Consider the following 26,478-nt stretch of genomic DNA (forward strand, 5'->3'; position numbering starts at 1 on the left):
AACATCCCTATTTGATTAAAATACACGTAAATAATTATATATGAATTATTGGACCCCGCCTGGTATCTGTACGGATCCGTTTATCTGTTGGCCTGCAACGACTGATGGCGGATTGCGCTTCAAACCAAAGCGCTTGTCAAATTCATCGAAATCAATTTCGGCTCCATCCTTCATATTTCTGTACATCTGTAGAGCTTCATCCTCCATGAGTCGGGAATCGTTGTAAACCATGGAGCCCTCTTGATTGTATATTCTTGCGTTCGCAAACATTAGATGAAGGTCATAGATAAATTCCTCCAGACTCCAGTACACTTCTCCCTGAACCCTGCGCTTGATTCCGTCGAAAGCTATGGGGTTCTTGATAATCACATAGTAGTCAGGATAGACACGCTTGACAGGTTTAGTGAGAAATATTGTCGAGAGTTTCCGGCCATCAATGGACATAGTCAATAAATGGTCAAGAATTTCATTCAATTGTAGCTGTAGCGTGTGGCGCTCTTCCATGGTCATTTCTGGAGGCATGGCATTCTCTTTACGACATATTGGAGCCGAGATGGGTATACCTCGAGACCTCTTTTTCTTCCCTGCCACTCCACCTCCTGACGGCGTTTGTGGTGCAGAATCTCCCAGCTCAGGAGGAGACACAGTGGTCCGGGCAGATCCACTCTTTTGTTTGCGTTTGGCGGTCTTCGGCTTTTTCTTTGACAAGCCCTCCTCGTCGTCATCAATGAAATCGGCCAAATCGCCGTTTGGATCCACAGAGCTCTCCAAAGTTTCTGCGTCTGTCTTAGGCTTACGGCCTCTCTTCCGGCTCTTCTTTGGCCTTGACTCGTCGTCGTCATCGGAAGCATAGCCCTCGATTTCTTTCAACCACTGCTCTTCGGTGATATTCTCATCGTAATGAGTAACCTTACGTTCTCTGGTTCCACGTCCGTAATGAAGCATTTCCTCAACCTCATCAGTGATTTCTGGCTCCTGATTATAAATTTCAGGCAATTCTGATTCGGATATCAACCTTGGGTAGCCCAATGAATTGTCGCTACGCTCTTCATCAATTTTATTGAAAAGCTGCAGTTCATCCTCGTTTCTCGCAAGAATTTCATTTAGCTCCTTATCTTCCAAAACCTCATCCTCATCCCTTTCATTCTCTTCAGCCTCAAGAAGCTGCCTCAAAAGTGCTTCCTGTTCTTCGGATGTGGATTTCTGGTCAAATTTACCAGCCTGAATAACTTTACCGTCAATGTCAAGCTTTTGGTGCGCTCTTTCTAAAATGTATTCCTCGATCGAGTCACTGGTGATTAGTCTCAAAATCCGAACCTCATTCTTTTGACCAATACGGTGCGCTCTGTCTTGGGCCTGAAGGTCCTGATGTGGATTCCAGTCAGTGTCAAAGATAATCACCGTGTCGGCAGTTTGCAAGTTCAGTCCTAAACCGCCTGCTCTAGTCGAAAGAAGGAAAACAAAGTACGGTGAATCCTCGGAATTGAAATCCTTCAGCAGTGCAGTACGGTCATCGGCTCGAGTGTCTCCGTCCAATCTCATGTAATGCATTCCTCTGAATCTAAGGAAGTCCTCCATGATATCCATAATCTGGGTCATCTGGAAGAACATCAAAACTCTGTGACCACTGGCACGGAATTTGGGCAAAATTCTATCCAAAAGCTCGAACTTTCCGCTTACTCTCCAGATGGTATCGTTATTTTCATGTGAGGGATTGATCATGTCTTCAATCGCGGGGAAAACATACGGATGATTGCAGATCTTTCTCAATTGCATGAGCTTGTTGTTCATACCTTTAATACCGACTGGGGCCTTGCTGTCCGAGTCACCGATGAATAACTGATTATACTTCAACATTTGATGATACAGTTTAGTTTGCAAGCCAGATTTGCGGCACTTGATGACCCTCTCTATTTTATTAGGCAAACTCTTTTCGACGTCTTTTTTCAATCTTCGCAGCAAGAATGGTCTCAAAACTTTATGCAATCTTCTGATAACAAGAAGAGTCTCTTCTTCGGATAGCTCTAATTTATCTTGACTACCGGTGTTGGCAAATGGTGTGTTGAACCAGTCGTCAAATGACTTGTCGGAATTGAAGATTTTAGGGAGCACAAAGTTGAGTAAAGCCCACAACTCAGGAAGGTTGTTTTGAAGAGGCGTACCTGTCAAAATAAGCCGGTAGTCTGAATGATAAAATTCCGTTAGCGTAGACGACAATTTCGATTTGGTATTCTTCATACGGTGACCTTCATCAATTATCATGTGCACCCATTTTATCTTGGACAGGAGGTACTTGTCCTTGATCACATACTCGTAGGTGGTCAAGAGAACATTAAAGTTGCCTGCCCTGACATCATATGCAAGCTCCTTACGCATTTGTGGTGATCCTTTGTAACTGATCTTCTTTAAACTTGGGGCCCATTTGTCAAATTCTAGATTCCAATTAGGCAATGTTGACAAAGGCACGATAACGAGGAATGGACCTGGAATCTTCTTGACTTCCATGATATAAGTCAAGAGAGAAATGGTCTGGATTGTTTTTCCCAATCCCATCTCGTCGGCCAGAATACCATTCAGATGGTTATTGAACAAAGAAACCATCCATTCTAGTCCCCTGAGTTGATATTCCTTCAAAGTTCCGCCCACGAGAATTGACGGCTGCCTTTCAATATTTTCTTGAATTCTGTGCGCAACGGAATAATAATCTGCGTTCTCTTTCTCGTCGTCGTCTTCCTCCTCAGCAGTAGTATATTGCGGATCAATGTGATGCGCGTGAACCATGTGTTCCTGGGTATCTCTTTGTTGAACTTTCACTGACTGAATCAATGTACGCAAAAATCCGGTGGTTTGCTTTAGAATGTGGGTGATTCTAGTATCCTTAGTTTGATCAAGAAGCTTGATATACGCCTCTTCATCGTTTGCCTTAAGAGCTTGCAATCTCTGTTTGGCATTTCTTTCAATGCGGCGCTGTTCCTCTTTCTCTGTCTGTGCGTGAAAACTATTAACTCCTCTGGCAATTCTCGAAAGGCGGTCCTTTCTTGTGGAAAGGTACTTCTTGAAATCGTCGGAAACACTGAGTATGTTTGCCTGTCTCTCCTGTATTTTAGTTTTTTGCGAAAGAGCCGTGACTGTTCGCTGCTGGTTGTACAGAGCGTGTGCCACTGATGCGTCGTGCGTGTTGATTGAACGAGCCCTTGCAGAAAAATTAGGTAAATGATTTGTGAGCAGCGAGTTTTGATGGAACACCGTGCTGACGACGTGGCCTCGAACAGCCTTTTGGTATGGCAACAATGACATCAGGGTGTACTCAAAAGTGTAAGACACATCCTCTTCCTTCAGCTTCTTTAACTGGTCCAGCTCTTGTTCCAAACGCAGCTGGTCCACCAATTTCTTGATCTCTGCAGCTTTGACGACGTCCAAAGGTTTTGGGCAAAGGGAGGGAATAATGACTCTTGACTTTGCATCGCCCAGGTATTCGTATGGAAGGACTTCTGCAACGTCCGGCAGCGAATAACTATCTACAACCAGTTGCGGGTCATGGATAGGTATAATATTAGAGACGTCTGGGTACTTTTCCGTCATCTTGTCGAGAGGCAAAGGCGGATGTGGAGGCAGCATCTTAGCTGTCTGCTGCTTTAGAGGCTCCTGCTTCAACATGGTCTGCTGAGGAGGAACCGGGAATTGCTGAGCCGGAGGAACGGGTGTCTGGTTGGGCTGTTGCTGATGCTGTTGTTGCTGCGACATCATCATATGCTGGTTGTTGAGCATGGGCTGCGGATGAGGCATTTGCGGTGTCTTGCGGGACTGCATAGGTTGCATGGGCTGCAGCGGTTGTTTTGCTGGCTCCTTCTGGAGCTTTTGCTTGTGCTGCTGCTGTTTGAGGAATGAGTTGTTTTGCGAGACGATCGACGCGTTGGGATCGCCAAACTGTCTGCTGTACTGCTGGAACGAAATGTTGATGACATTGGCGAGTTCGGGCTCGATTGGCTGGTTCTGAATGAACTTCTTGAAAGCGGCAATCTGGTATTTCAGCAGTTGCGACTGGGGAGGAGAGAAAATATTGGAGGGCCCAAAAGAGCCGGACCGACTGGCCTGCTGGGACTGCGGCTGCGGCTGCGGTTGGGGCTGATGCTGTTCCTGATGCTGTTGCGGAGGCTGCTGGGGAAATTGCGAGAAGCCCTGTTTGTTTTGAAACTGCGACATCTGGCTCTGGGCTTTGAGCTGTCTCTGGAACTGGGAGTACTGGGTCAGAACCGAGGCGAGCTCTGCGAATTCGGGCAGCTGCTTGGCATTTTCTCCGTGCTGGGATCGCAGCAGCTGGAGCCGTTTGTATATGTTTTGCAGTTGATCCGGGGTGAGGTTTTTTATATGTGCAGGCAACTGGTGTTGTTGTTGTTGTTGCAAATACTGCGGCGTGGGCTGTCTATTATTAGGGAAGTCCATGGTATGTAAACATCGAATCCGAACGCGAATTTGATCAAATTGTACACAAACACGTCAAACCACTGTGGAGATGCGCCGTTTTGGTATGTTTGCCTACAATTGCTAATAATTTGGAAGGGGAACTACTAGCTGCAGAAAATGGTGCGTGAAAAAAAAAAATGGCTTAACCAATCTGCCAAAAGAATTACTGTGCATCGACATATACGTGTATATGATTGGAGCATCGCAACAGGGGTCCTCTGGGTGGGTATTGACACAATAGACTATCCGACCCAGACAATTATGCATGCTGTGTAGTCCAGCCTTAAATTAGGTTCAGATCCCGTAATCTGTTGCAGCTCTTGAGTTCTAGTTGCTGCGCAAGCTCGAGCTTATCTTTATCGACGAAAAACCACCCGTAGCTGTCCTCGATCATGCGGTCTCTGTACGCCTCCTCCCGCTGGCACTTGTTTCGGAGGTCGTTGATGTAGTAGTTTTCCACCGACTGGTCCAGATTCCGCAGCTTGCGCTCCGACCCTCCGCTGTACGCCTCCAGCGAGGCCGGATTCACGTAGTACGGTATTTTGTGCGTCGGGGTGAGCCGCTCGGCACTGAACCCGGGCGACGTTTCAAAAGCGAATTTCGGCAGTTTCGAGTAGTTCGACGAGCTGTCGCCAAACAGCGTGCCCAGTATCACCGGGATCAGCACCACCAGCAGCGGCCCCAGTTGGCTGATTATGTCCCACAGCTTGTTGTCCTCTCCGCGCTGGCCGCCCGCACGCGTCCCAGGACGTGGTCTCTGCGCTCTCGGCCCAAACCCGCGCGGGGCCTGGAATGTCGCGCCCCCGGGCCCGCCAAAGTGGAACGTGAACGTGTTGCCGCCAAAACCGCCCGCAGGCCCTCCGAAAAACATGTTCAGAATGTCGTCGTCGAACATGAACCCCTGCGGCATGCCCCCGTTCATGTTCATGTTCATGAACGGGTTCATCCGAGGGTTGGCCCCGCCAAATCCTGCCCCGCTGGATGACATACTCGGGCCGCCCCGCGAGTCCGGATCAGCTCCCGTCTGATCGTACACACTGCGCTTGGCCGAGTCGCTCAGCACCTCGAATGCCTTGGCCAGCTTCTTGAACGCCTCAGCCGACTGTGGGTGCTTGTTCTTGTCCGGATGAAGCTTGATGGCGAGCTTCCGGTACGACTTCTTGATCTCCACGTCGCTCGACTTCTTGTCCACGTCCAGGATCTTGTAGTAGTCCGTTCTGTCTATGCGCAGAATCCGCTCGACCACCTCTTTCTGATCTGCCGTGAATTCGGCCATGGTGTTGGATGATTGAGAACTAGTGAAGTGGTTTTTTAAAAAATATTATTTTCCACAGCCAGCTTTCTAGAAGTTTGATTTGGAACTTGAATACACCACCGCTATATACGCCTCTATCGCTTGTGCTCGTCCTCGCCGTCCTCCAGCAGCCACATCGCCATCTCCTTCTTGTCTTTGTTCTTGTCGTTTGCGTCCTTTTTGTCCGGGACAATCGACGACTTGCCCTCCATCACCACCTGCTGCACATGCTCCTTCTGCTTCGCACGGTCTCTCATCCGCTCCTCGATCGTGCCACGCACCAGCAGCCGGTACACGGTCACCTGCCGCGTCTGGCCGAGCCGGTGCGCACGGTCCATGGCCTGCGAGTCGATCGTCGGGTTCCAGTCCGAGTCGTAGAAGATCACCGTGTCCGCAGCAGTGAGGTTGATACCCAGACCCCCCGCGCGCGTGCTGAGCAGGAAAATGAAAAGCTCTGGCTTCGTCTGCCAGTCGTGGACCAGATCTCGACGGTCGCTCAGTTTCGACGACCCGTCCAGCCGGATGTACTTGTACTGGCGATACGTGAGGAACTCCTCCATCAGATCCATCATCTTGGTCATCTGGAAGTAGATCAGACACTTGTGGCCGTTCTTCTTCAGGTCCACCAGCATCTCGTCCAGCTTCGCGAGCTTGCCCGACTCGATCACGAATCGGTTCATCGAGGGCAGTCTGATCGACGAGAACCCGTTTCTAGCGTTGAGCGGCTCCACGTACATCTCTGCCTTCGGCCACAACTCCAACGGCACCTTGCGCTGCATCAGGTCCCATTGGACGTTGAGACTGAGCGGGCCCATCGCCTGTCGAACAACCGGATCGTATAGCGCGTCCTTCTTGATGAAGTTGAACCTCTGCTTTGAACACGAGATCTCAATCGGCGGAGCAGACGCAGCAGGGAACGCTCCCAAACGGGCCACATTCAAATACATGTCCTTGTACACCTTGTCGGGCACCGTCGTGAGCTCCTTGTGCTGCTTGCGGATGTAAAACATGCTGTGGACAGGCACCTGTCCGTCGTATATCTCCCTGAGCAGCTCGGCACGGTCGTGTTTAGAAACGCCCGTGTACGAGCGCAGGTCAATGGCGTTCTGCACAACGTTTTTGTATGCTGCGCGCCGTGCCCCAGATGGGGTCTCGTTGATGAAACGCAAAAATGCAAAATTGTCGCTCTCGTGCAAGTTTTCTGGATTCCATATGCTCAGCTTCTCCAGCACGTTGGCCTTGTCGGCCAGAGATTTCTCGTACTGCGGAGAAAGCAGATCTTCCAGCAACAGCTTTGGCAGCTTGTACTCTATCTGGTTGCGCGTCGTGTAGTTGAGCTCCAGCAAATTCTCGTTGATCTCGCTTGTCAAAGACGTGGTCTCGGCAAACCTGCTCATACTGAACGAGGACTTGGTGTCGGCTCGCTCAAACAGGTCCGGGTGGTTGCACACCTTGCGGAACTGCATCACCACGTTCATCAGCGAGTCTCCCTGGGCCTCGTCGTCGTTGCTGCTGTTGATCTTCTTGTTGCTGTCTATCAGGTCCATGATGTTGATCTGCGACCGCAGCATCCGATACAGCTTCTTCTGTCTGTTGGTGAGGTCGCAGAACACGTCGATCTCGATCTTGTCGCCGAGCTCGCTCTGGACGTTCTTCTTGATCCGCCGCAGCATGAACGGCTTCAGGATCACGTGCAGGCGCCGCAGCTGCTGCTCGTTCAGCTGCGTGTTCGACTGTGCGTGTGCCTCGATGTCCTTGGAGAACCACTCGCTGAACTCGTCGTGCGAGTCGAACAGCGACGGCATGATGAAGTGCAACAGCGCCCACAGCTCCTGCATCGAGTTCTGGATCGGCGTTCCCGTCAGCAGCAGCCGGTTTCGGCACTGGAAACTCAGCAGAGACTTCCATCTCGACGTGTTCGACGACTTGATGGCCTGCGCCTCGTCCAGAATCATGTACTGCCACTTCATCTTCTGGAAATACTGCACGTCTGCCACCACCAGCTGGTACGACGTCACCACCACGTGGAACGGCGAGTCTTTGTGGTAGACAATGCTCTTTCTGTCCCAGAACTTCCGCAGCACTTTCCTGTCCTTCGCACTGCCCCAGTACGGCAGCACCTTGAAATCGGGCACAAACTTAGTGATCTCCTGCTGCCAGTTGTGCAGCGTCGATGCAGGCGTCACCACAAGAAACGGCCCCCAGATATTGTGCGTCTCGGCAAGATACGCAAGCACAGATATACTCTGCACGGTTTTTCCCAGACCCATCTCATCGGCCAGGATGCCGTTAATGCCCTGCTCGTACAAATTGGCCAGCCAATTCAGTCCCTTCATTTGGTACTCTTTCAAAGTGCAGTTGAGCAGCTTTGGCTGCGAGAGGTTCATGTCGCCGATACTGCTTGGGTTCTGGAAGTTCATCTCGCCCTCGTTATCGGGCTCTGAGGCCTCGCCATTGAACTCCTTGGCGCGCTGTTGCGCCGCAAGAAGCGCAGAATGCGCGTTGGCGGCAGCCGTCTTCTGCAGAACTTCGTCGCTGTGCGACTCAAAGTCTATCTCGCTCAAATCGCGCTTGGCAGCCGCCAGGTCCACGCCGTCCAATCCCGTGTCCTCAGGCTTGGCTCCAGCAAGCAGCGACTTGTCGCCCATCTCGCCTTCGACCTCATCAGTCTTGATTTTCTTGCCGATGAAATGCGAGTACAGCTCTGTCTGGTTGATGAGGAAATTGAGCTTTCGTGACTGCCGCCGCGCCTCTCGCTCTTCTTCCTCCTTCTTGGCCTTCGCCACGGCCTCCTGCTCTGCCCGTGTGCGCATGTTTCTCTCTTCGCGCTCGTGCTTCTTCCAGAAGTTGAGCATTTCCCTCATTGACCGCCTGGCCTTGGTCATCAGGTCTTTCTGAGACCGCGTGGCCTTGCCAACCCATTTGCGCGACTCTCGGGCCGCCAGCATCGACGTCTTCTTCAGGTTCATCTGCTTGGCCTGCACCATCTGGTAGTACATCCTGTACGCCTTCGAGCCGTCTTTTCGAGCCAGGTCTTTCCAGATCGAGATGTACACATTGTCGTACTGTTTGTCGATGGCTTTCTGCTCTTTCACAGACACGCTGCCCTTAGAGCCCCTACCGTCCTCGTCGTCCATGTCCAGGTCGTCCGAGCCAGCCACGCTGTTCACGTTCGCAGCCGTGTCGTCGTCGGTCCTCTTTTTCCGCTTTTTAGTCTTAGTCTCGTCCTGCTCCTCGTCCAGAAGCTTGGACGGGTCGATCCTGGTCTTGCGCTTCCGCTTGCGACGGCCGTCGCCATTCGTGTCCGCAACGTCGCTCAGCGACTCGGCCGGCTCGGCCGGCTCCTCCACCAGGAGCTCGTCGACCTTTTTCGGCGCAATATTCATAAGCGGCTGGCTGGCCGTTTCTTCATGCGGCTTGGCTCGGTCAGTGCTCTTCTGAAGCTTATTCTGCTCCTCGCGTTGCACGTCGGCAAGTAGCTTGAGCTGGTCAGTTTTGAGGTCGCGCAAATCCTCCGACTCTTGCTCGACTAGCTTGTTGCGCCGGGTCAGTTTGTCGTAGATCTTGGGATCGAGCTCCAGAACCTTGGTCTTGAGATCTTCGATCAGTCCCGGGTCCACATAGATGCCGTCCTGGGCCCTAAGCAGCTTCAGCTCGTTCTCCAGGAGCTGCACCTGGTTGATTTCGTTGGTGGAAAGTGCGTCCAGTTTCACCAAAGCCCGCACACGCCGTTCGAAAGAGTGCATAAGCTCCGTGCACGAGGGCACGGTCCCGTCTGCTGCAACGGGCTCTGTGCTCGGCTGACCGCTGCTGGGCGACGAGAGCATCGCAGAAATCGACATCTGGCGGTCAGCAGGGCGCACAGCAGCGGTACTTACGCGACTATGGCCGTTGGACGCGGATGGAGGTCCTGTCTCGGTGTGCTCGTCGCTGGTATTCATGACAATCGGCGATGGCGCACTAACAAATAAGTTTTAAAAAGCTCCACTGGAATTATTTGCCACCTGACGCTTAGTTTGTGTGTTGGTGTTGCTCGATTTAAATTTTTCTCTCGTGCTGGTTGATTCGTGATTCGTTTTCATTGAACGAAAAGGGCCGTAAAACGGGATTTATTTATGGCGGCCTGGGGGGCATGGAAGGATGTGGGGGGGCTGCTCTGCTGTATCTGAGGCGCTGCTGCGCTTAGAAGTTGCCCTTAACAGCCCAAACCCGGTTTTCCAGTGCTGCTCGCAGCCACTTCTCTTGTCCGACCCGTCGATCGGCTTTTTGTAATTTTATTCCTGCGACTGCAAATCAGTAATTTTTGCCGACCCCCACTTTGTTGTCTCCTATTCTTCCTCACTATGTCCCAACAGCCAGCAGCGACCAACCGTGCAGAGCTGGTAGCTAGCGCAGTTGAGTTCCTTTTGGACCAGAGCATTGCAGACTCGCCCCTTGCCAAAAAGGTCGAATTCCTCGAATCTAAAGGTCTTACCCAGCAGGAGATCGAGGAGGCGTTACAAAAAGCCCGCACCGGCACGGTCCAAGCACCGCCAGCACAGCAGCCAGTTGTGCCGCCTCGCCCGCCGCTGCCTGATTACTACCCTAGCGCACCTCCACTGCCTGAACGTGACTGGAAGGACTACTTCATCATGGCAACAGCAACGGCAGGAATCTCGTACGGGGTGTACCAGATTGTGAAACGGTACGTTGTTCCGAAAATTCTGCCACCGTCAAAGTCGCAGCTGGAGCAGGACAAGGCTGCGATCGACCACGAGTTCCAGCGTGTCGCTAGCTTACTGGAGAAGTTCGAGGCCGACCAGAAAGAGTTTTACCAGAAGCAAGAGGCCAAGTCCAAAAAGATCGACGAAACACTGCAGGAAGTTGACGAGATTATCAACAAAACCAACGAAAAGAACCTCAACAACGAGGAGACGCTCAAGTATCTCAAGCTCGAGATCGAAAACATCAAGACCACACTACTTAAAACCCTCGACAGTCAGAAAGCCACGCTCAACGCCGAGCTGTCGGCCATGGAGAAACAGTTGCAGGACATCAAGTTCGACATTAAGACCTCTGGCTTCGCCGCGGCTCCGCAGCTGAGCACGCCTCCGAGCGAGTCGACGTCTATGCAATCGCCTGCTGCAGAGACAAAAGCCAAGATCAACTTGAATATCCCGCCTACGACGTCTATTCCGTCGCTCAGAGACGTGTTGTCTAGGGAAAAGGATAAAGACGTGAACGCCGACGGTATTGCGCAGTACGAGCAGCGCACAGCCAACGAAAAAGACCTCGAGCGCTCGATCCCAGCTTGGCAGCTTTCTGCCAACAACGGGGGAAGCTCAACGACGTCGAGCGTGGCGGGAGACGAGCACAAAGAGTCCAAAAGAGGCATACCGGCGTGGCAGCTAAATGCCTAACATTTTTTTCATAATTGTACAATTCCATTACTTCTTATCCGTACATCCTAAAACCTTCCTTCTACCGTACCTTACCAAACCTGTGACCATGTTGAACTGAAAGGAATGCTAGTTTTTGTGTTTAAATCCAACAACGAGGTGTTCCACGGAGAATTAGCTGACCCCGACGATATTGTGGAACCCGTCGACCCGGCCCTCATTGGTGACGACGCCTGATCTTTTCCCGACGAGACAGAGGAGACGGTACTTGAATGAGCGAGCGGAGGGGCCATCGGGCCAAGCTGCACGAGTTGCTGATCAGCCAGCGACATGAACGAAAAATCAGAGTTGGACCCCGAAACCGGCGATGGGGTCGTCGAAGACCCCATGAGCGGATTCGTTTTTTCGAACAAGGGCTGGAAACCTTGTGGAGCGTGTCTTGTCCTGCTGTACCCCTGCGACGGAGCGTAGTTGATCATCTGCTGGGTCTGCCTGTTTCTCTGTATCTTGTGCCTTTGGGAGCCCAGTCTAGCCTGTTCGGACTGATACTTAGCCGCCAACGCGATCGTGCTGTTTATATCATCTAGCTGATACGAAAAAGGCACAGAATCCAGGACCATGTTGTTCGTGCTGGAAAGTTTTCAGTTCACGAAAATTAGATTGGCTAGAAAATACCGAGAGCGTTGTTTGGTGGGGTATATCGAAGCACAATAAAAAAGAAGCCGAATAAGACTTCGTGGCCAAGCTGGTTTAAGGCATGCGACTGTTAATCGCAAGATCGTGAGTTCGATCCTCACCGAGGTCGTTCAATAATTTTTTTACCTGTTTGCAATCCACGCGTTTTCCCTTTTTTTTGCGTGGCCCAGCACCGTAGGATGGCGTTGCCGGTCCAAAGCCTTCCCAATGCACCTCACATCACACTACGAGTCTATATCAACGCGCAGACCCCTATTGTGCCGCTCGTTTCAGACTAATTAAAACCGTGGTATTTGTTTACATTCCTGGTGACCCGTTTTGTTTCTGACAGCCCCCTAGATAATGTAAACATACCAGTTTTTCAAGAATTTAGCCATCTGTTTTTGCGGTCTGTATCCAAGGCCATTGCATTTCTGCCCTTTCTGACTGCTCGTGCAGTAGATAATTTCACTCGCTATAAACTTGCTAATTACATTCCCTCACATATACACTCATTTGATACATCGCAAATTCTGATCAGCCCTCATTATATTTTAGCTACAGTCATTCGTTATACCGATCAAAATGGGGTTGCTAGTTCGCTCACTGGGTTCAAACGAGAATGAGAATATGGTCAAACCCAAAAAGAGCTCGACCGGTCCTCGAAGGGCACTCAGGGTTGTTTCCAGCAGTGAGGTGAACAAACAGGTGCGTTCTTTGTCCACCAAAGAAGCTCAGTTCAAGAGAGAGTCAATCAAAACAGACGGCGTCTCTACGGTGGACGAGTACGATGACGAAACTGAGGACGACATGGTTCTGGAAGACGAGGAGGTGAAGCAGCAACAGCAAAACTCGACAGATGATGAAGGCGAAGAAGACGAGGGGTTCCAAGTGTTGGAGGAGAAAGTGGAGCCCATGTCACCCAGATGGGATGCCAGTATTGAAGCCGAGCTCACAGCTGTGGTGAGGAAGTTTTTCCGCGAAGACCCAGACCCGAGAGACGAGGACACATGGGACGTGTCCATGGTGGCTGAATATGGCCCTGAAATTTTCAACTACATGCGCGATCTGGAGATGAAGTACGCTCCATACTCTCACTACGTGCCTGATATCCAGTCAGAGATCACGTGGGAGAACAGAGCCACCCTGATGAACTGGATCGTCCAAGTGCACGCTCGTTTCAACTTACTACCAGAGACATTATTTCTCGCTGTTAATCTGATCGACCGGTTTCTTTCGAAACGGGCCATTTCGCTTTCGCGGTTCCAGCTATGTGGAGCCATTGCTTTATTCATTGCTGCAAAATATGAGGAGATCAACTGCCCTTCTGTGCAACAGATGGCGTACATGGTCTCGAACGACTATACCATCGAGGAGCTGCTTAAGGCAGAGAGGTTTATGATCAACGAGCTCCAGTTTGAGATGGGCTACCCGGGACCTATGTCGTTCCTTAGACGTACCTCTAAAGCTGACGACTACGACAGCGAGACCAGAACACTGGCCAAATACTTTCTAGAGATTACCATCATGGATCCGAGGTTTGTGGCGTCTCCTCCCAGCTGGCTAGCGGCAGGAGCGCACTATCTTGCCCGCAAGATGTTGCACCACGGCAAATGGACCGAGGAACACGTTTTCTACAGTGGTTACTCGGAAGCACAACTGAAGCCATTGGCCGATGTGCTTATTGACAATTGCATTGACTACAAAAACAACCACAAGGCGATCTTCGACAAGTACTCCGAAAGACGATTTAAACGCAGTGCGATCTTTGTCCAGGAGTATCTAAGAGAGTCGCTACAATATTGAATAGCATATTACATGGGCCCGTTGGAAATTGGCAGAATTCTGAAGTTTACGTATAGATAGATATATATAATGGCAAAGAAAAAAAATTAATTTTTAAACCATGATGTTCCGTCAAGCAATTAAAGCTGTTCCTGCCGTTACCAAGCTCTCTTTCACCAGAAGTTCTGCCAGACCTTTGGTCTTAGTGCCAAGAATGGCTCAATTCTCGACCAGTGTGTCTAGGATGAACGCACCGGATGCGAAGACCCTTGTCCAACAGGAGCTGGACTACGAGAAGAATGACGCCTTTGATCTGGATCCAAGCTTTGTGGCTTACATGAAGAACGAGAATATCAAGGCCATTGAGCCAAAGGAACACGCTTTCTCCCACATGATCAAGGAGTGGAACGATGAAAAGGTCCATGTTCTGTTTGATATCCAGAAGATCACCTTTGCTACCCACGCCAATAAGCAGATCAATGAGGAAATTGGCAGCGAGGAGGAGCAGAGCGAGGTCTTTTCTGCGGGAATGACTGAGACTGCGGATCTTTCTGTTGTTCTGGAGAAGAACGGTAAGGCTTTGCAGTTTGACTTGGATCTGAGCCCAGACGAATACCACTTCATTATCAATGGAGTCAGAACTTTCGACAGTGTCGACCTGGCTCTTGACTACTCCAGCAACAGTGTCGACCAGAAGGACCTCCTCTACAGCGGACCATTGTTTGAGAACCTCTCTCTGGAAATGCAGGACATGTTCTACGACTTGCTGAGAGAGAGAGGAGTGGACGAGGAGCTTGGCGAGCTTTTGGTTGCTTATGCCACCTGGAAGGAAAACAATATGTACATTGACTGGCTCGAAAAGCTGCAGAGCTTTGTTTGAGTGTTCCATCATAGGTCCCCCTGTATATAGAAGAGTAATGCTTTCTTGCGTCGATAGACGCGACGACAATGATTTTTCACAGTCACAGTTTTTTTCATCGACAAAAAAAATTAAAACCTCCATTTTAACCAACTACAACTATGTCTGACGCTTTGGTTTCTTACGCTGCTCTCATCTTGGCTGATGCTGAGTTGGAGATCTCTTCTGCCAACCTGCAATCTTTGATCACCGCTGCTGGTGCTTCCGTTGACAACATCTGGACTGAGGTGTTCGCCAAGGCTCTCGAGGGACAAAATTTGAAGGAGAAGCTCTTTGCTATGGCTGCTGCCGCTCCTGCTGCTGCTCCTGCTGCCGCCGGTGCTGCTGCTGCTGGCTCTGAGGCTGCTGCTGCTGAGGAGAAGGAGGAAGAGGCTGAGGAGGAAGAGGATGACGACATGGGCTTCGGTTTGTTTGACTAAGCATACAGTATTAATACATCAAGATCGGAGTTATAGATAGTAGACAGTAGGCTTGCACTGATTGGAGCAGACTGGAAACTCGAATGCTGAATTTCATCTAAGCTCACTTCTACGTTACTTAAAAATGCACTTTTCTTAAATTCAGCTACAATTCTTTGCTCATGACAATTTTAGGTATTACATATGTACTGTACACATCTAATCCTTCAGTTTCTGTTTGCCCGAAATGCCGCTCACGTCGTACAAAAAGCCCTTAAAGAACTCGTAGACGGGGAAGACAACACACTGTCCTGAGGCAACACGCATGACTCTAGGAAGAATTCCTTTATAGAATGCCTTCACACCGCTCTCCTTGAACAGGTTGGCTCCGATACGCACACCGCGGGCGAAATTGGACTCGTTCGAATGTCCCGTTTCCTTTTGCATTCTTGTTTTGATCGTGTCCAATGGATTGTTGCAGAGGGGTCCAATGGCTCCGGAGGTGAATCCTATCACGGCTGTTTGGTAGGAAGGCAAGACCTCGGCGTTCTGATAGTCCTGCAAAAACGATTTGAGGAACGAGTATGTGGTGAAGTTGGCACCCTGGTTGATAGCCTGCCGAGCAGCAGTTAAAGACACACCTCTGTAGAGCGTTTTCAGGCCTTCCTCGCGGACAATCATTAGGGCAGCCTGCGGAGCAGAGCGATACTTAGGCACTTGCAAAGGATCCTTGAGAGAGTTGTGCTGGGCCTGCAATCTGATCTTGACCACCTCCATAGGGTTGACAACAAGCACAGCTTCCGTGACGCCCGCCATCACACCACTGATGAAGTTGGAGGACGTGGCGACCTGGCCGGTTTCCTTGTTGATAAAGAGCGACTTGTAGAACTCGTAGGACGAAAAACGGATGGCCATTTTCGGCACGATACCTATGCAAACGGCTCCCAGACCTCTGTACAGAGCAAAGAAGCCCTCGTTGTGCACGATGTTCACACCTGTCTTGAAAAGACCCGGGGGCTTTGCGGACTTTAGTCCAATGCTTTTCTTGAACAGCTGCATACGCACTTTGATGGTATCGAGAGGATGACAGCAGAGAGCCTCGAACAGGCCCGCCGTTCCTCCAGCAATGAGATCGATAGCAGTGTTCTTGGGCCTTTTGTTGGAATTCGCAGAAGCACTCATCTTGGATAGGTACGATGCAACATTGGTGAAATTGCCAAACCCTTTATATTGTCAGCTACCGTCTCCCCAGATTATTTCGCGGGGCATCGGAGAAGGTCTAACGGAAAAAAATGGCGACTCCAGGTAAACCATCACACCTCGCACCTCAGCCAAATAGCGACCAGTCTTGCACCTGAAGTGACTCCAGGATATGCTGAATCACTTGTTTTGCGGCAGGAATCCGGGGACCGAAATCGCTACCCGGGAGGTTATACGTAATCAGCAGGTCGGTCTGCACTTTTTGGAGCCGGATAAGTCCGAGTAAAACTACCAATTCCGTTTGGTCCCTCCCCCATTTCTTTGCCTCCTGCGAGCCAACCAGGACGTAGGCAGGGTCCTGGGCAAAATTCGGACACACAATTTCTGTCGCTTCCAAGATTTTGGCGCTCTCGGCGCCATTGAGCTTTGCCAGTTCCTGGAAATGGTACTCGGCAGCTGCATTGTCGGCGACGTCAACCGGCTCCAGGAGATCAAAGATGATGGCGTCCTCCGGGCCAACAAGCTTGGTGTCTGGCCCGGCCACAAACACCTCCTGCGTATCGGGGATCTGTCTCAGTGTCGACGCGTCGACCAAGCCGGCTGGGATTTGTGTGGTGATGGCACCGCCGTAGAGCTGTTTTGTCTCGAAATCCATTGTGGTACTACAATATTTTATTTTTGGATACTGCAATCTTATACTGATTACCTCAGCGGCGCAATGGCAAAAAGATTAAAGTTTTAAATTCATATTCAAAACAAAGACTCTCAACACACCATCTTAATGTCCGACATTATAACTGTATTGTCGGATCCAGTGCTGTTTGGACAGTATGGGCCACAGCTGCGCGAAGATCTGCTCGCGCACGTGAAGAAACAGCAGGAGGAAAACTGCCGCCTTAAGACCAAGAACGAGGCATTCCAGACCGCCTTAGGCGAGCTAGGCACGGTCCTCAACTCGGTGGCCAGGGGCGATCTGTCGAAGAAGGTCCAGGTCCACGAGCTTGAGAGCGATCCAGAGATTCTGAAGGTCAAGATCACCATCAACACTATGATGGACCAGCTGCAAACGTTCGCGCACGAAGTGACGAATCTGGCCACCGAGGTGGCTAACGGAAAACTTGGTGGCCAGGTGAAAACCCACGAGATCCAGGCGAGTGGCGTGTGGCGTTCCCTGATCGACAACGTGAACGCGATGGCGCTGAATCTCACTAACCAGGTCAGAGAGATATCGGAGGTGACGTCTGCTGTCGCTGCGGGAGACTTGTCGCGCAAAACCAACGTTTACGCCCAGGGAGAGATTTTGCAGCTGCAGAACACAGTGAACAAGATGGTGGACCAGCTGCGTAAGTTTGCTTTTGAGGTCACGCGGGTCGCCAGAGAGACAGGTGTGGAGGGCCGTCTGGGAGGACAGGCCCGGATCGAAAACGTTTCTGGTATCTGGCTGGAGCTGACCGACAACGTGAACGCCATGGCTCTTAATTTGACCACACAGGTCAGAAACATCGCGAACGTGACGACTGCCGTTGCGAAGGGTGATCTCTCGACCAAAGTGACGGCAGACTGTAAGGGAGAAATTTTGGAGCTCAAGATCACAATTAACAAGATGGTGGATCGGTTGCGGACTTTCGTCGAGGAGGTCAGAACGCTCGCCACTGAGGTCGGAACGAAAGGTATCCTGGGAGGCCAGGCCAATGTCACCGACGTCGACGGAGCATGGAAGGAGGTCACCGAGAAGGTCAATGTGATGGCCAATAATTTGACGAACCAGGTGAGATCGATTGCAACGGTGACGACTGCCGTTGCGCACGGAGACTTGTCGCAGAAGATCAAGGTCGAGGCCCAGGGAGAGATTCTGCAGCTGAAAAGCACGATCAACAAGATGGTGGACTCGTTGCAGGTTTTCGCCAAGGAGGTGACCCGTGTTGCCAAGGATGTGGGAATTGATGGTAAGCTCGGTGTGCAGGCCGAGGTGAACGATGTGGACGGGCTCTGGAAAGAGATCACCACGAACGTGAACATCATGGCTGCCAACTTGACGACCCAGGTGAGAGCGTTTGCGCAGATCACAGCAGCAGCTACCGACGGCGACTTCACGCGATTCATCACTGTGGAGGCGTCTGGAGAGATGGACGCCCTGAAGACCAAGATCAACCAGATGGTGCTGAATCTGAGAGAGTCGATTCAGAGAAATACTGCTGCCAGAGAAGCGGCCGAGCTTGCGAACCGCGCTAAATCGGAGTTTTTGGCCAACACGTCGCACGAGATCCGTACGCCGATGAACGGTATTATCGGTATGACGCAGTTGACGCTCGAGACGCAGCTGACGCAATACCAGCGCGAAATGCTCTCGATTGTGCACAATCTGGCCAACTCGCTGCTGACAATTATTGACGACATTTTGGACATTTCTAAGATCGAGGCCAACAGAATGACGATCGAGGAGATCGACTTTTCGCTCAGAGGCACTGTTTTCGGCGCGCTCAAGACGCTGGCCGTCAAAGCGATCGAGAAGCAGCTCGAACTGATCTACAAGGTGGACAACTCGTTCCCGGACAATCTTGTTGGAGACTCGTTCAGGCTGAGGCAGGTGATTTTGAACCTGACTGGTAATGCCATTAAATTTACGAGCCGCGGAAAGGTGACCGTTAGCGTCAAGAAGACGTCGCGGGTGATTAACAACACGGACAAGCTGCTGTTGGAGTTTTGCGTGAGCGACACCGGTATCGGCATTGAAAAGGACAAGCTCGGTGTGATCTTTGATACGTTCTGCCAGGCAGACGGCTCCACGACACGTAAGTTCGGTGGTACTGGTTTGGGACTTTCCATTTCCAAACAGCTCATTCATCTGATGGGCGGTGAGATCTGGGTCACGTCGAATTACGGAGAAGGCTCCAATTTCTACTTCACCATTCTTGTTTCGCCAGCCAAGGTGGATCTGTCCAGACAACTGGAAATACTCTATCCGTTCAGAAACCACCAGGTCTTGTTTGTTGCTTGCGACCACGACGGGCAGGCCATCGAGGAGATCAAGGAGAACATCAAGCTGCTCAAGCTCGAGCCGGTCGTGGTGCACGATGTTGACGAGGTCAAGATCAACGACCCACTCTCCTATGACACGATCATCATCGATTCTATAGAAACAGGCAGAAGATTGCGGCTGCTCCCTGAAATCAAATACGTTCCTCTGGTTCTTCTGCATCCATCGATTCCAGCGCTGAATATGAGAGTTTGTCTGGACCTTGGTATCAGCTCATATGGAAACACGCCATGTTCGGTCACCGACCTGGCATCGATCCTCAAACCTGCACTGGAGAGCCGTGCAGCACCTCCTAACAGCGATGGCTCCGCCTCTTACAAGATTCTGCTGGCAGAGGATAATCTCGTGAACCAGAAACTCGCCGTCAAGATCTTGGAAAACCACGGCCACCGCGTCGAGGTTGTTGAGAACGGTCAAGAAGCTGTGGAAGCCGTGAAGAAAAACCACTACGACGTTATACTGATGGATGTCCAGATGCCGATCATGGGAGGCTTCGAGGCAACGGCCAAGATCAGAGAATGGGAGAAAAAGAAATACGTGGACTCGATGGCTTTCCGCACGCCGATTGTGGCGCTGACCGCTCACGCGATGCTGGGAGACCGCGAGCGCTGTTTGAAGGCACAGATGGACGAGTACTTGTCGAAGCCTCTCAAGCCGTCGCTCCTGCTTCAGACAATCTCCAAATGCATACACAACATGAACCAGCTCAAGGAGATTTCGAAGAATCAGAACGCTCGCGGGTCGAATTTTGCCAAGCACCTGAAAAACGGGTTCGTCAAGACCGACATCCACCACAAAAACGGCTCAGAGCCCGTGCAGGGCGAACAGAAGATCAGAGAGCTTTCAGAAGAGGAGATTGACGCTGCCATGTCATAGGTTGTATTGTTTACTTATGCTACAATGTCTAATTTAGGAAAGATCAAAACCTGCGTGCGAGTTGATGGAATAGAGTAGTTTTTCCTTCAGTAGTCGTTTGTTTCTGTAGTCGGGCAGCTTGAGCAGATTCACGCACGTGGACGCCGTAGGCAGTCTTGAAATGTCTGTTCCCGAGTTGCGGATTCCGAATTTCGGATTGAGCTCTTTGAAGCCCAGCAGTGGTTCGCGCGAGCTGGAGGTGACAAACTTGAGGAATTTGGACCGCATGTTGTTGTCAAATTCTTCAAGGAGCTCAAAGAGGTCCACAATGGTCTGGTCCCGCATTGAGTAGCCACCCAGAGCGGTGTTGCGCCGCAAATCGTCGATATCGATCTCTTTCTCTCCGCCAGAAATAAGTTTGGCCAGCTCGTAAGCATTGAAGAACAAGAGCCACTTGGGCTTGATGATCTGGGACAGTCCTTCTATAAAGTATTTCGACTGGATTGCGATCGACTGGTCCATCTTAAACTTGGCCACGCAGTAAACGTACTGGAGCTTGTTTTGCTGGCTCACCTTCATTTTTCGTCCGCCAGGAAGCAAGTCAATGGTGACCACCTCTGAGGAATCTTGCAACTTTTCACTGATAGTGAAGTTCAAGTCCAGCTCGTCAATTTCATGCTCGGATAATTTTAGCAGTTTGGAGAGATTTCCATGCAGCTCGCTGTCATAAATCTTGAGATCGTCAAACGAAACTTTCTGTTGGAACGAGGGTGTGTTAGTCCATCGACTGAGGAAAAACGGTGCAAACTGAATATCTGTCAGCACATTCTCGTAGAGGCACTTGCCAATCACCATTCCGAGAAACCTGAGCATCTGTAGATGGAACGCTTTCTCTTCGGAGCTGAAGTCATAGGAAGGATTTTGCTGCTGTAGCTTCAACTTTAAAAAATAGTCAGGGTTGGGGTAAAGCTGGAAGTTGGACGTTGCATTGAAAAACCTCATCCCTCCGTTCTTGTCCGCATTAGAGCTTGAAACGTAAAATGCGCTATCCACAATGCTGGTGAGCAACTCTTTTGTGAGTCCGCCTCCATCAATGCCTGCCTCTTTTTCTCCAAACTGGTTGATAAACTCAACCGATAAAGGCAGCTTGAACTGTTGGCCACGCAACTCTCCAAACTGCTCAAACGCATCAAAAAGAACGTTTTCTCGCGAAACAACACCTTGTATCTTTGGGCTGAATATTCCTGTGATCTGAGACTTATCTTTTTCAATCAGCTGTCGGAACAGCTCCGCTCGAGTGTCGAAAGGAATCATGAACGGGAGGTACATGAGGATCAGCAGATTGTCCTGCAACTGCGTATTGGAGGCCTGCAAAACTCCTGCCGGAAGCGACAGCTCCCCGTCTTCGTCTCCAGCCTCATCTTCGTCATCTTCCATCTCGAGCAATGGAACCAGCTTGGAAACGTTGCGCATCGAAAACACAGGGTCTTTGAGCAACCAGAAATTTTCGTCTGTGAGGTTCATTCGAAGGTCGCGGAGGTAAATCTGCTTCAGGAGTTTCAGGGTTGTGAGGCCGATGTTTTTGTAGAATGCAAGTATTTTGGCCTCCGACACTGAAAGATCCGCATATTGCACAATGCGTCGTCCCAGCACATAGAAAAGAGAAAATGAGCGAAGGAACTTCACAAAGTAGAGATAGTTGTTCTTGTCGAGTCTTCCCTGGTTGAATAAATCGGCATCGTTGGACACGCAGAGCAAGTAGCCGTAGAGTTCCTCCAAAAGAAATAGTGTTTTCCACCACAACTCTTTCTGCGGGTCCAACAAGGTTTGTCTAAATTCGCTATCGTTGGACAGATGTGTTCTCTCCTCGGCCAAAACGAAAACCTGAGCGAATAAGTGTTCATTGCTGAGGTTTAGGAAAAACTGGTTCATAAAGTCCATGGAGGACGATGCCACTATAAGGTTCACCAGCAGGTCGTTTTTCAGCAGCTGGTTTACGCTGCCTTTGGAGGACACCAGATGGAGCAATGCGAAGAAGAAGGAGACAAACAGGTCTGTTTCGACATGCAGTATCTCGCACTGTCTGATCACCGACCTGGTGAAGTCTGAGGCGTAGAGTTTTTCGATCTGTTTGCGTGCCTCGGGCGAAACAGATATCGCTTGGCCGCTTGGTTCGTCCTCGAACTGCAGTTTGGCCGAGATTCCGCCTATGATGATGGAGAACGCTTCGAGTGACGGCTTGGTAATGGCGATGGAGCTATGCGATAAAATGGTGACCACGTTCACCAGGTAGTCGAATTTCTCTGTATCTGTGAGGTTTTCAAACAGCGGTCTGTGGGCGCATATCCACTCAAATTGCAGCTCGATCGATTGTCGCAAAAGAGCGTAGTTGTGCGACAAGGCGAAGCCCACAAATTCCGGCTGTGGAGCGGTGAGAAACCGCAGAATGCCCTCGCTGGCATACCTCGAGAGCTCAAAGACGGTCGCCAGAAACAGCGGGTCCCTGGTGTAGACGGTAAGCAAATATTTCACCAGCGGGTTCCAGTCGGCGGACACAGGGTACTTCTGGGCGAGCATCCGAACCAATTGCAGGGACTTTTTAGCAATTTCAGTGTTTGCCGACCGCGGAATTGTCTCGATCAGCGTCCGAACGGTTTTCGAGGCCGTGGAGGCAGACAGCTGTTGGGTCTGGACAATGTGCTCGAGCCTGTCGAGATAGCTGTGATCGTGGGTTCCGGCGAGCTCAGGCCAAAAGAAACAGAACTCTGCCACCCTGGTGCCGTCCCAATGGGCGCCCAGCTCGCGTCGCGCCCGCTGGAGGTCGAGATACGTGCGTGCAAACGACTGGATCGTGGTTGCGGCCTGTGCCTCTGTGCGAGCCCTCTCGCGGCGCTGGCGCTCGAGCTGGGTGGTCTGCAAAAAAGACTGTTTGTTCTTTGCAAACAGGCTCCTGTTGCCGAGGTTGACCTGGCGCTTTCTGGTCGATCCAGTGAAGTTGGTGTTCATGTACAAGAACAGGTATTTTGCCTTTGGATAAGAAAGCTGGGGCCTGCACGACCCCGAATTATTTCAGAAATATTATCCCTAATTTTTTTTGAGACGCGTTTTAGGATCAGCGTATTTCGGATCATGAGTGCAACTACGACGAAACACGCGGGCGACGCGCGTCTGGACGGGCCGAACAAGCGCCAGCACCTGGACATTTCTGTCGACGACGGCGTGGGCACGGCCACGGCGCACTCGCTGCCGACGGCAAATCAGTCGATCACCCCCCACGGGTACCATTTGCCGGTGCACGGCAAGTTCGACCGCCAGAAGCTGCACAACAAGCTGACGGGGGGTCAGTTTGAGAACGAGGCGAGCACGTTCGAGAAAGAGCTTGTGTCAATGTCCAAGAAGGAGTCGGAGGCCAGCGTCCAGAGCGACAGACAGAGATGGGACCGTCCCGCGGTGGTGGGGTACGATCCGGCCACGTACGACGTGGACTTCCAGCAGCTGGACGCCGAGGAGACGCTGATCAACGACGAGGCCGCAGTGCGGTTTTTCGGGGTCACCGAGGAAGGGTACTCGGTGCTGTGCAACGTTGTAGGGTTCCGGCACTATTTCTACGTGCCTGTGCCGAAGGGCCTGACGCAGGACGATCTGGGCGATTTTCACAAGTATCTGCGCACAAACTACCAGGGCGTGCAAGGGCTGGAGATTGCGCTGAAGGAAAGCATCTGGGGCTACAACAATAACACAAAGCTGCCGTTTCTGAAAGTGGTGGTGGACGGCATCAAACACATTGGCAAGGTGCGGTCGGCGTTTGAGCGCGGCGAGATCGAGTACAAGGGCTTGTTTCCGCCCACTGGGTCGATGACGTTTGACAATATCCAGTTTTTGCTGCGGATGATGGTAGATTGTCGCATCACAGGTATGGGCTGGCTGCGGGCGCCGGCGGGCACTTACACGCCAGTTCCGCCGGCAAAGGTTGTTTCTACGTGCCAATTGGAGTTCACGATCCACTACAAGGACCTTGTGTCCCACCCCTCGGAGGGCAAGTACCTGAACATGGCTCCGTTGCGGATCCTGTCGTTTGACATCGAGTGTGCGGGCCGCAAGGGCATTTTCCCTGAGGCGGAACACGACCCGGTGATCCAGATCGCGAACGTGGTGGCCAAGGCGGGCGACCCGGTGCCGTTTGTGCGCAACGTATTCACGGTCAAGTCGTGTGCGCCGATCGTCGGGTCGGAGACGTTTTCGTACGAGTCCGAGGAGGAAATGCTGCTCAAGTGGAAGGAGTTCATCGTCAAGGTGGATCCGGACGTCATCATTGGGTACAACATCGCCAACTTCGACTTCCCGTACCTGATCAACAGGGCTAGGGCGCTTGGTGTCCACGACTTCCCGTACTTTGCGCGTCTGAAGAATAGCAAGCAGGAGATCAAAGACACATTTTTCAGCTCGCGCGCGTACGGCAGCCGCGAGAACAAGGTGGTCAACATTGAGGGCCGCATGCAGCTGGACCTGCTCCAATTTATCCAGCGTGAGTACAAGCTGCGCTCATACACGCTGAACGCGGTGTCGGCGCATTTTCTTAACGAACAGAAGGAAGACGTGCAGCACTCGATCATCACAGACCTCCAGAACGGCAACCAGGAGACCAGAAGACGGCTGGCAGTGTACTGCCTGAAAGACGCGTACCTGCCGTTGCGACTCGCCGAGAAACTCATGTGCCTGGTCAACTACACAGAGATGGCCAGGGTGACCGGTGTGCCATTTAGTTTCCTTCTCTCGCGCGGCCAGCAGATCAAGGTCATCTCGCAGCTGTTCCGCAAGTGTCTGGACCTGGACATTGTGATCCCCAACATCAAGTCGGAGGGTGTGAACGAGGAGTACGAGGGAGCCACCGTGATCGAGCCTGTGCGCGGCTACTACGACGTGCCGATCGCGACGCTCGACTTCGCCTCTCTGTACCCGTCGATCATGATGGCGCACAACCTGTGCTACACGACGCTGCTCAACAAGCAGACAGTCGAGCGGCTGGGCCTGAAGCAGGACGAGGATTACATTGTGACGCCCAACGGCGACATGTTTGTGCACCCGCACCTGCGGAAGGGCATTCTGCCAACCATCTTGCAGGAACTGCTCGCGGCACGGAAAAAGGCCAAGCAGGACCTGAAAAAGGAGACCGACCCGTTCAAGAAACAGGTGCTGAACGGACGGCAGCTCGCACTGAAAATCTCGGCCAACTCGGTGTACGGGTTTACGGGCGCGACAATTGGAAAACTGCCCTGTCTGGCCATCTCGTCGTCCGTGACGGCGTTTGGCCGTGTCATGATCGAACAGACCAAAGCAGAGGTCCAGCGCCACTACAGCATCGAAAACGGCTACGAGTACGACGCACAGGTCATCTACGGTGACACCGACTCGGTGATGGTCAAGTTCGGCCACAGCGACATGGAGACGTGTATGCGGCTCGGCGAGGAGGCGGCAGCGTACGTCTCGACCAAGTTCAAGCACCCCATCAAGCTGGAGTTCGAGAAAGTGTACTTCCCGTACCTGCTTATCAATAAAAAACGGTACGCGGGGCTGTTCTGGACCAACCCGCGCAAGTTCGACAAGATGGACACCAAGGGTATCGAGACGGTGCGTCGGGACAACTGCCGACTGGTGCAGAACGTGATCACGCGGGTGCTGGAGCTGATTCTGGAGGAGCGAGACGTGGAAGCTGCAGAGCAGTTTGTCAAGAAGACCATCGCGGACCTGCTCCAGAACCGCGTCGACCTGTCGCAGCTGGTCATCAGTAAGGCTCTGTCACGTCAGGACTACGCTGCCAAGCAGCCGCACGTGGAACTCGCGGAGCGGATGCGCAAGAGAGACGCGGGTTCGGCCCCCACTCTCGGCGACCGTGTGGCTTACGTCATCATCAAAACGGCCGGAGATAAGAATTACGAGAAAAGCGAGGATCCGTTGTACGTGCTAGAAAACTCGCTGCCGATCGACACCAAGTACTATTTGGAGAACCAGCTAGCAAACCCGCTGACGCGGATTTTTGAGCCGATTCTGGGCGAGCGCCGCACCAAGGAATTGCTACACGGCTCGCACACACGGGCGGTTGCGGTGAGCGCCGCAAAGACGGGGGGGTTGATGAAGTTTGCTCGCAAGAGCAACACTTGCAAAAACTGCAAGTCGCCTATTCCCGAGGGCGAGGCTCTGTGCCGAAATTGTCAGGGCATGGCGGGAGAGCTGTATGGACGCGAGTTGGCCAAAATGAACAATTTGGAGACCAAGTTCAGTCGGCTCTGGACCGAGTGCCAGCGGTGCCAAGGCTCGCTACACCAGGAGGTTTTGTGTTCCAACAAGGACTGTCCAATATTCTACATGCGGAAGAAGTGTCAGAAAGACGTTTTAAATCAAGCGGAGGAGCTAAAGAAGTGGGACGCGGCTGTCTGGTGAGAAGATATGACACGGAGTTAGGCATTAGTAATTTA

General features: G+C 51.6%; 13 protein-coding genes across 13 annotated transcripts; 6 read left to right on the forward strand and 7 right to left on the reverse strand.

Annotated features, from left to right (window-relative positions):
• Positions 1-45: 45 nt before the first annotated feature.
• On the reverse strand, positions 46-4,443 carry KL928_002184 (uncharacterized protein; the record flags this gene model as incomplete). Its single annotated transcript, XM_043202632.1, has 1 exon — positions 46-4,443. One exon carries the CDS (start codon positions 4,441-4,443, stop codon positions 46-48), a length of 4,398 nt encoding a protein of 1,465 aa, XP_043060389.1.
• Positions 4,444-4,747: 304 nt separating this feature from the next.
• On the reverse strand, positions 4,748-5,740 carry KL928_002185 (uncharacterized protein; the record flags this gene model as incomplete). The annotated part of the gene is made up of 1 exon (XM_043202633.1): positions 4,748-5,740. One exon carries the CDS (start codon positions 5,738-5,740, stop codon positions 4,748-4,750), a length of 993 nt encoding a protein of 330 aa, XP_043060390.1.
• A 113-nt stretch (positions 5,741-5,853) lies between these two features.
• KL928_002186 (uncharacterized protein) lies at positions 5,854-9,699 on the reverse strand (the record flags this gene model as incomplete). The annotated part of the gene is made up of 1 exon (XM_043202634.1): positions 5,854-9,699. The coding sequence occupies one exon, from the start codon at positions 9,697-9,699 to the stop codon at positions 5,854-5,856; it is 3,846 nt and encodes a 1,281-aa protein (XP_043060391.1).
• Positions 9,700-10,101: 402 nt separating this feature from the next.
• KL928_002187 (uncharacterized protein) lies at positions 10,102-11,157 on the forward strand (the record flags this gene model as incomplete). The annotated part of the gene is made up of 1 exon (XM_043202635.1): positions 10,102-11,157. One exon carries the CDS (start codon positions 10,102-10,104, stop codon positions 11,155-11,157), a length of 1,056 nt encoding a protein of 351 aa, XP_043060392.1.
• Positions 11,158-11,228: 71 nt separating this feature from the next.
• Positions 11,229-11,756, reverse strand: KL928_002188 (uncharacterized protein; the record flags this gene model as incomplete). The annotated part of the gene is made up of 1 exon (XM_043202636.1): positions 11,229-11,756. The coding sequence occupies one exon, from the start codon at positions 11,754-11,756 to the stop codon at positions 11,229-11,231; it is 528 nt and encodes a 175-aa protein (XP_043060393.1).
• A 640-nt stretch (positions 11,757-12,396) lies between these two features.
• On the forward strand, positions 12,397-13,617 carry KL928_002189 (uncharacterized protein; the record flags this gene model as incomplete). Its single annotated transcript, XM_043202637.1, has 1 exon — positions 12,397-13,617. The coding sequence occupies one exon, from the start codon at positions 12,397-12,399 to the stop codon at positions 13,615-13,617; it is 1,221 nt and encodes a 406-aa protein (XP_043060394.1).
• A 100-nt stretch (positions 13,618-13,717) lies between these two features.
• On the forward strand, positions 13,718-14,476 carry KL928_002190 (uncharacterized protein; the record flags this gene model as incomplete). Its single annotated transcript, XM_043202639.1, has 1 exon — positions 13,718-14,476. The coding sequence occupies one exon, from the start codon at positions 13,718-13,720 to the stop codon at positions 14,474-14,476; it is 759 nt and encodes a 252-aa protein (XP_043060395.1).
• A 140-nt stretch (positions 14,477-14,616) lies between these two features.
• KL928_002191 (uncharacterized protein) lies at positions 14,617-14,934 on the forward strand (the record flags this gene model as incomplete). Its single annotated transcript, XM_043202640.1, has 1 exon — positions 14,617-14,934. One exon carries the CDS (start codon positions 14,617-14,619, stop codon positions 14,932-14,934), a length of 318 nt encoding a protein of 105 aa, XP_043060396.1.
• Positions 14,935-15,132: 198 nt separating this feature from the next.
• Positions 15,133-16,095, reverse strand: KL928_002192 (uncharacterized protein; the record flags this gene model as incomplete). Its single annotated transcript, XM_043202641.1, has 1 exon — positions 15,133-16,095. One exon carries the CDS (start codon positions 16,093-16,095, stop codon positions 15,133-15,135), a length of 963 nt encoding a protein of 320 aa, XP_043060397.1.
• Positions 16,096-16,240: 145 nt separating this feature from the next.
• Positions 16,241-16,768, reverse strand: KL928_002193 (uncharacterized protein; the record flags this gene model as incomplete). Its single annotated transcript, XM_043202642.1, has 1 exon — positions 16,241-16,768. The coding sequence occupies one exon, from the start codon at positions 16,766-16,768 to the stop codon at positions 16,241-16,243; it is 528 nt and encodes a 175-aa protein (XP_043060398.1).
• Positions 16,769-16,894: 126 nt separating this feature from the next.
• KL928_002194 (uncharacterized protein) lies at positions 16,895-20,026 on the forward strand (the record flags this gene model as incomplete). Its single annotated transcript, XM_043202643.1, has 1 exon — positions 16,895-20,026. The coding sequence occupies one exon, from the start codon at positions 16,895-16,897 to the stop codon at positions 20,024-20,026; it is 3,132 nt and encodes a 1,043-aa protein (XP_043060399.1).
• Positions 20,027-20,059: 33 nt separating this feature from the next.
• Positions 20,060-23,011, reverse strand: KL928_002195 (uncharacterized protein; the record flags this gene model as incomplete). Its single annotated transcript, XM_043202644.1, has 1 exon — positions 20,060-23,011. One exon carries the CDS (start codon positions 23,009-23,011, stop codon positions 20,060-20,062), a length of 2,952 nt encoding a protein of 983 aa, XP_043060400.1.
• Positions 23,012-23,134: 123 nt separating this feature from the next.
• Positions 23,135-26,443, forward strand: KL928_002196 (uncharacterized protein; the record flags this gene model as incomplete). The annotated part of the gene is made up of 1 exon (XM_043202645.1): positions 23,135-26,443. The coding sequence occupies one exon, from the start codon at positions 23,135-23,137 to the stop codon at positions 26,441-26,443; it is 3,309 nt and encodes a 1,102-aa protein (XP_043060401.1).
• Positions 26,444-26,478: the final 35 nt, after the last annotated feature.

The sequence above is a fragment of the Ogataea angusta genome, assembly GCF_019207475.1.
Source record: "Ogataea angusta isolate 61-244 chromosome Unknown 61-244_NODE_4_length_877678_cov_91.023368, whole genome shotgun sequence".
Taxonomy (NCBI): Eukaryota; Fungi; Ascomycota; class Pichiomycetes; order Pichiales; family Pichiaceae; genus Ogataea; species Ogataea angusta.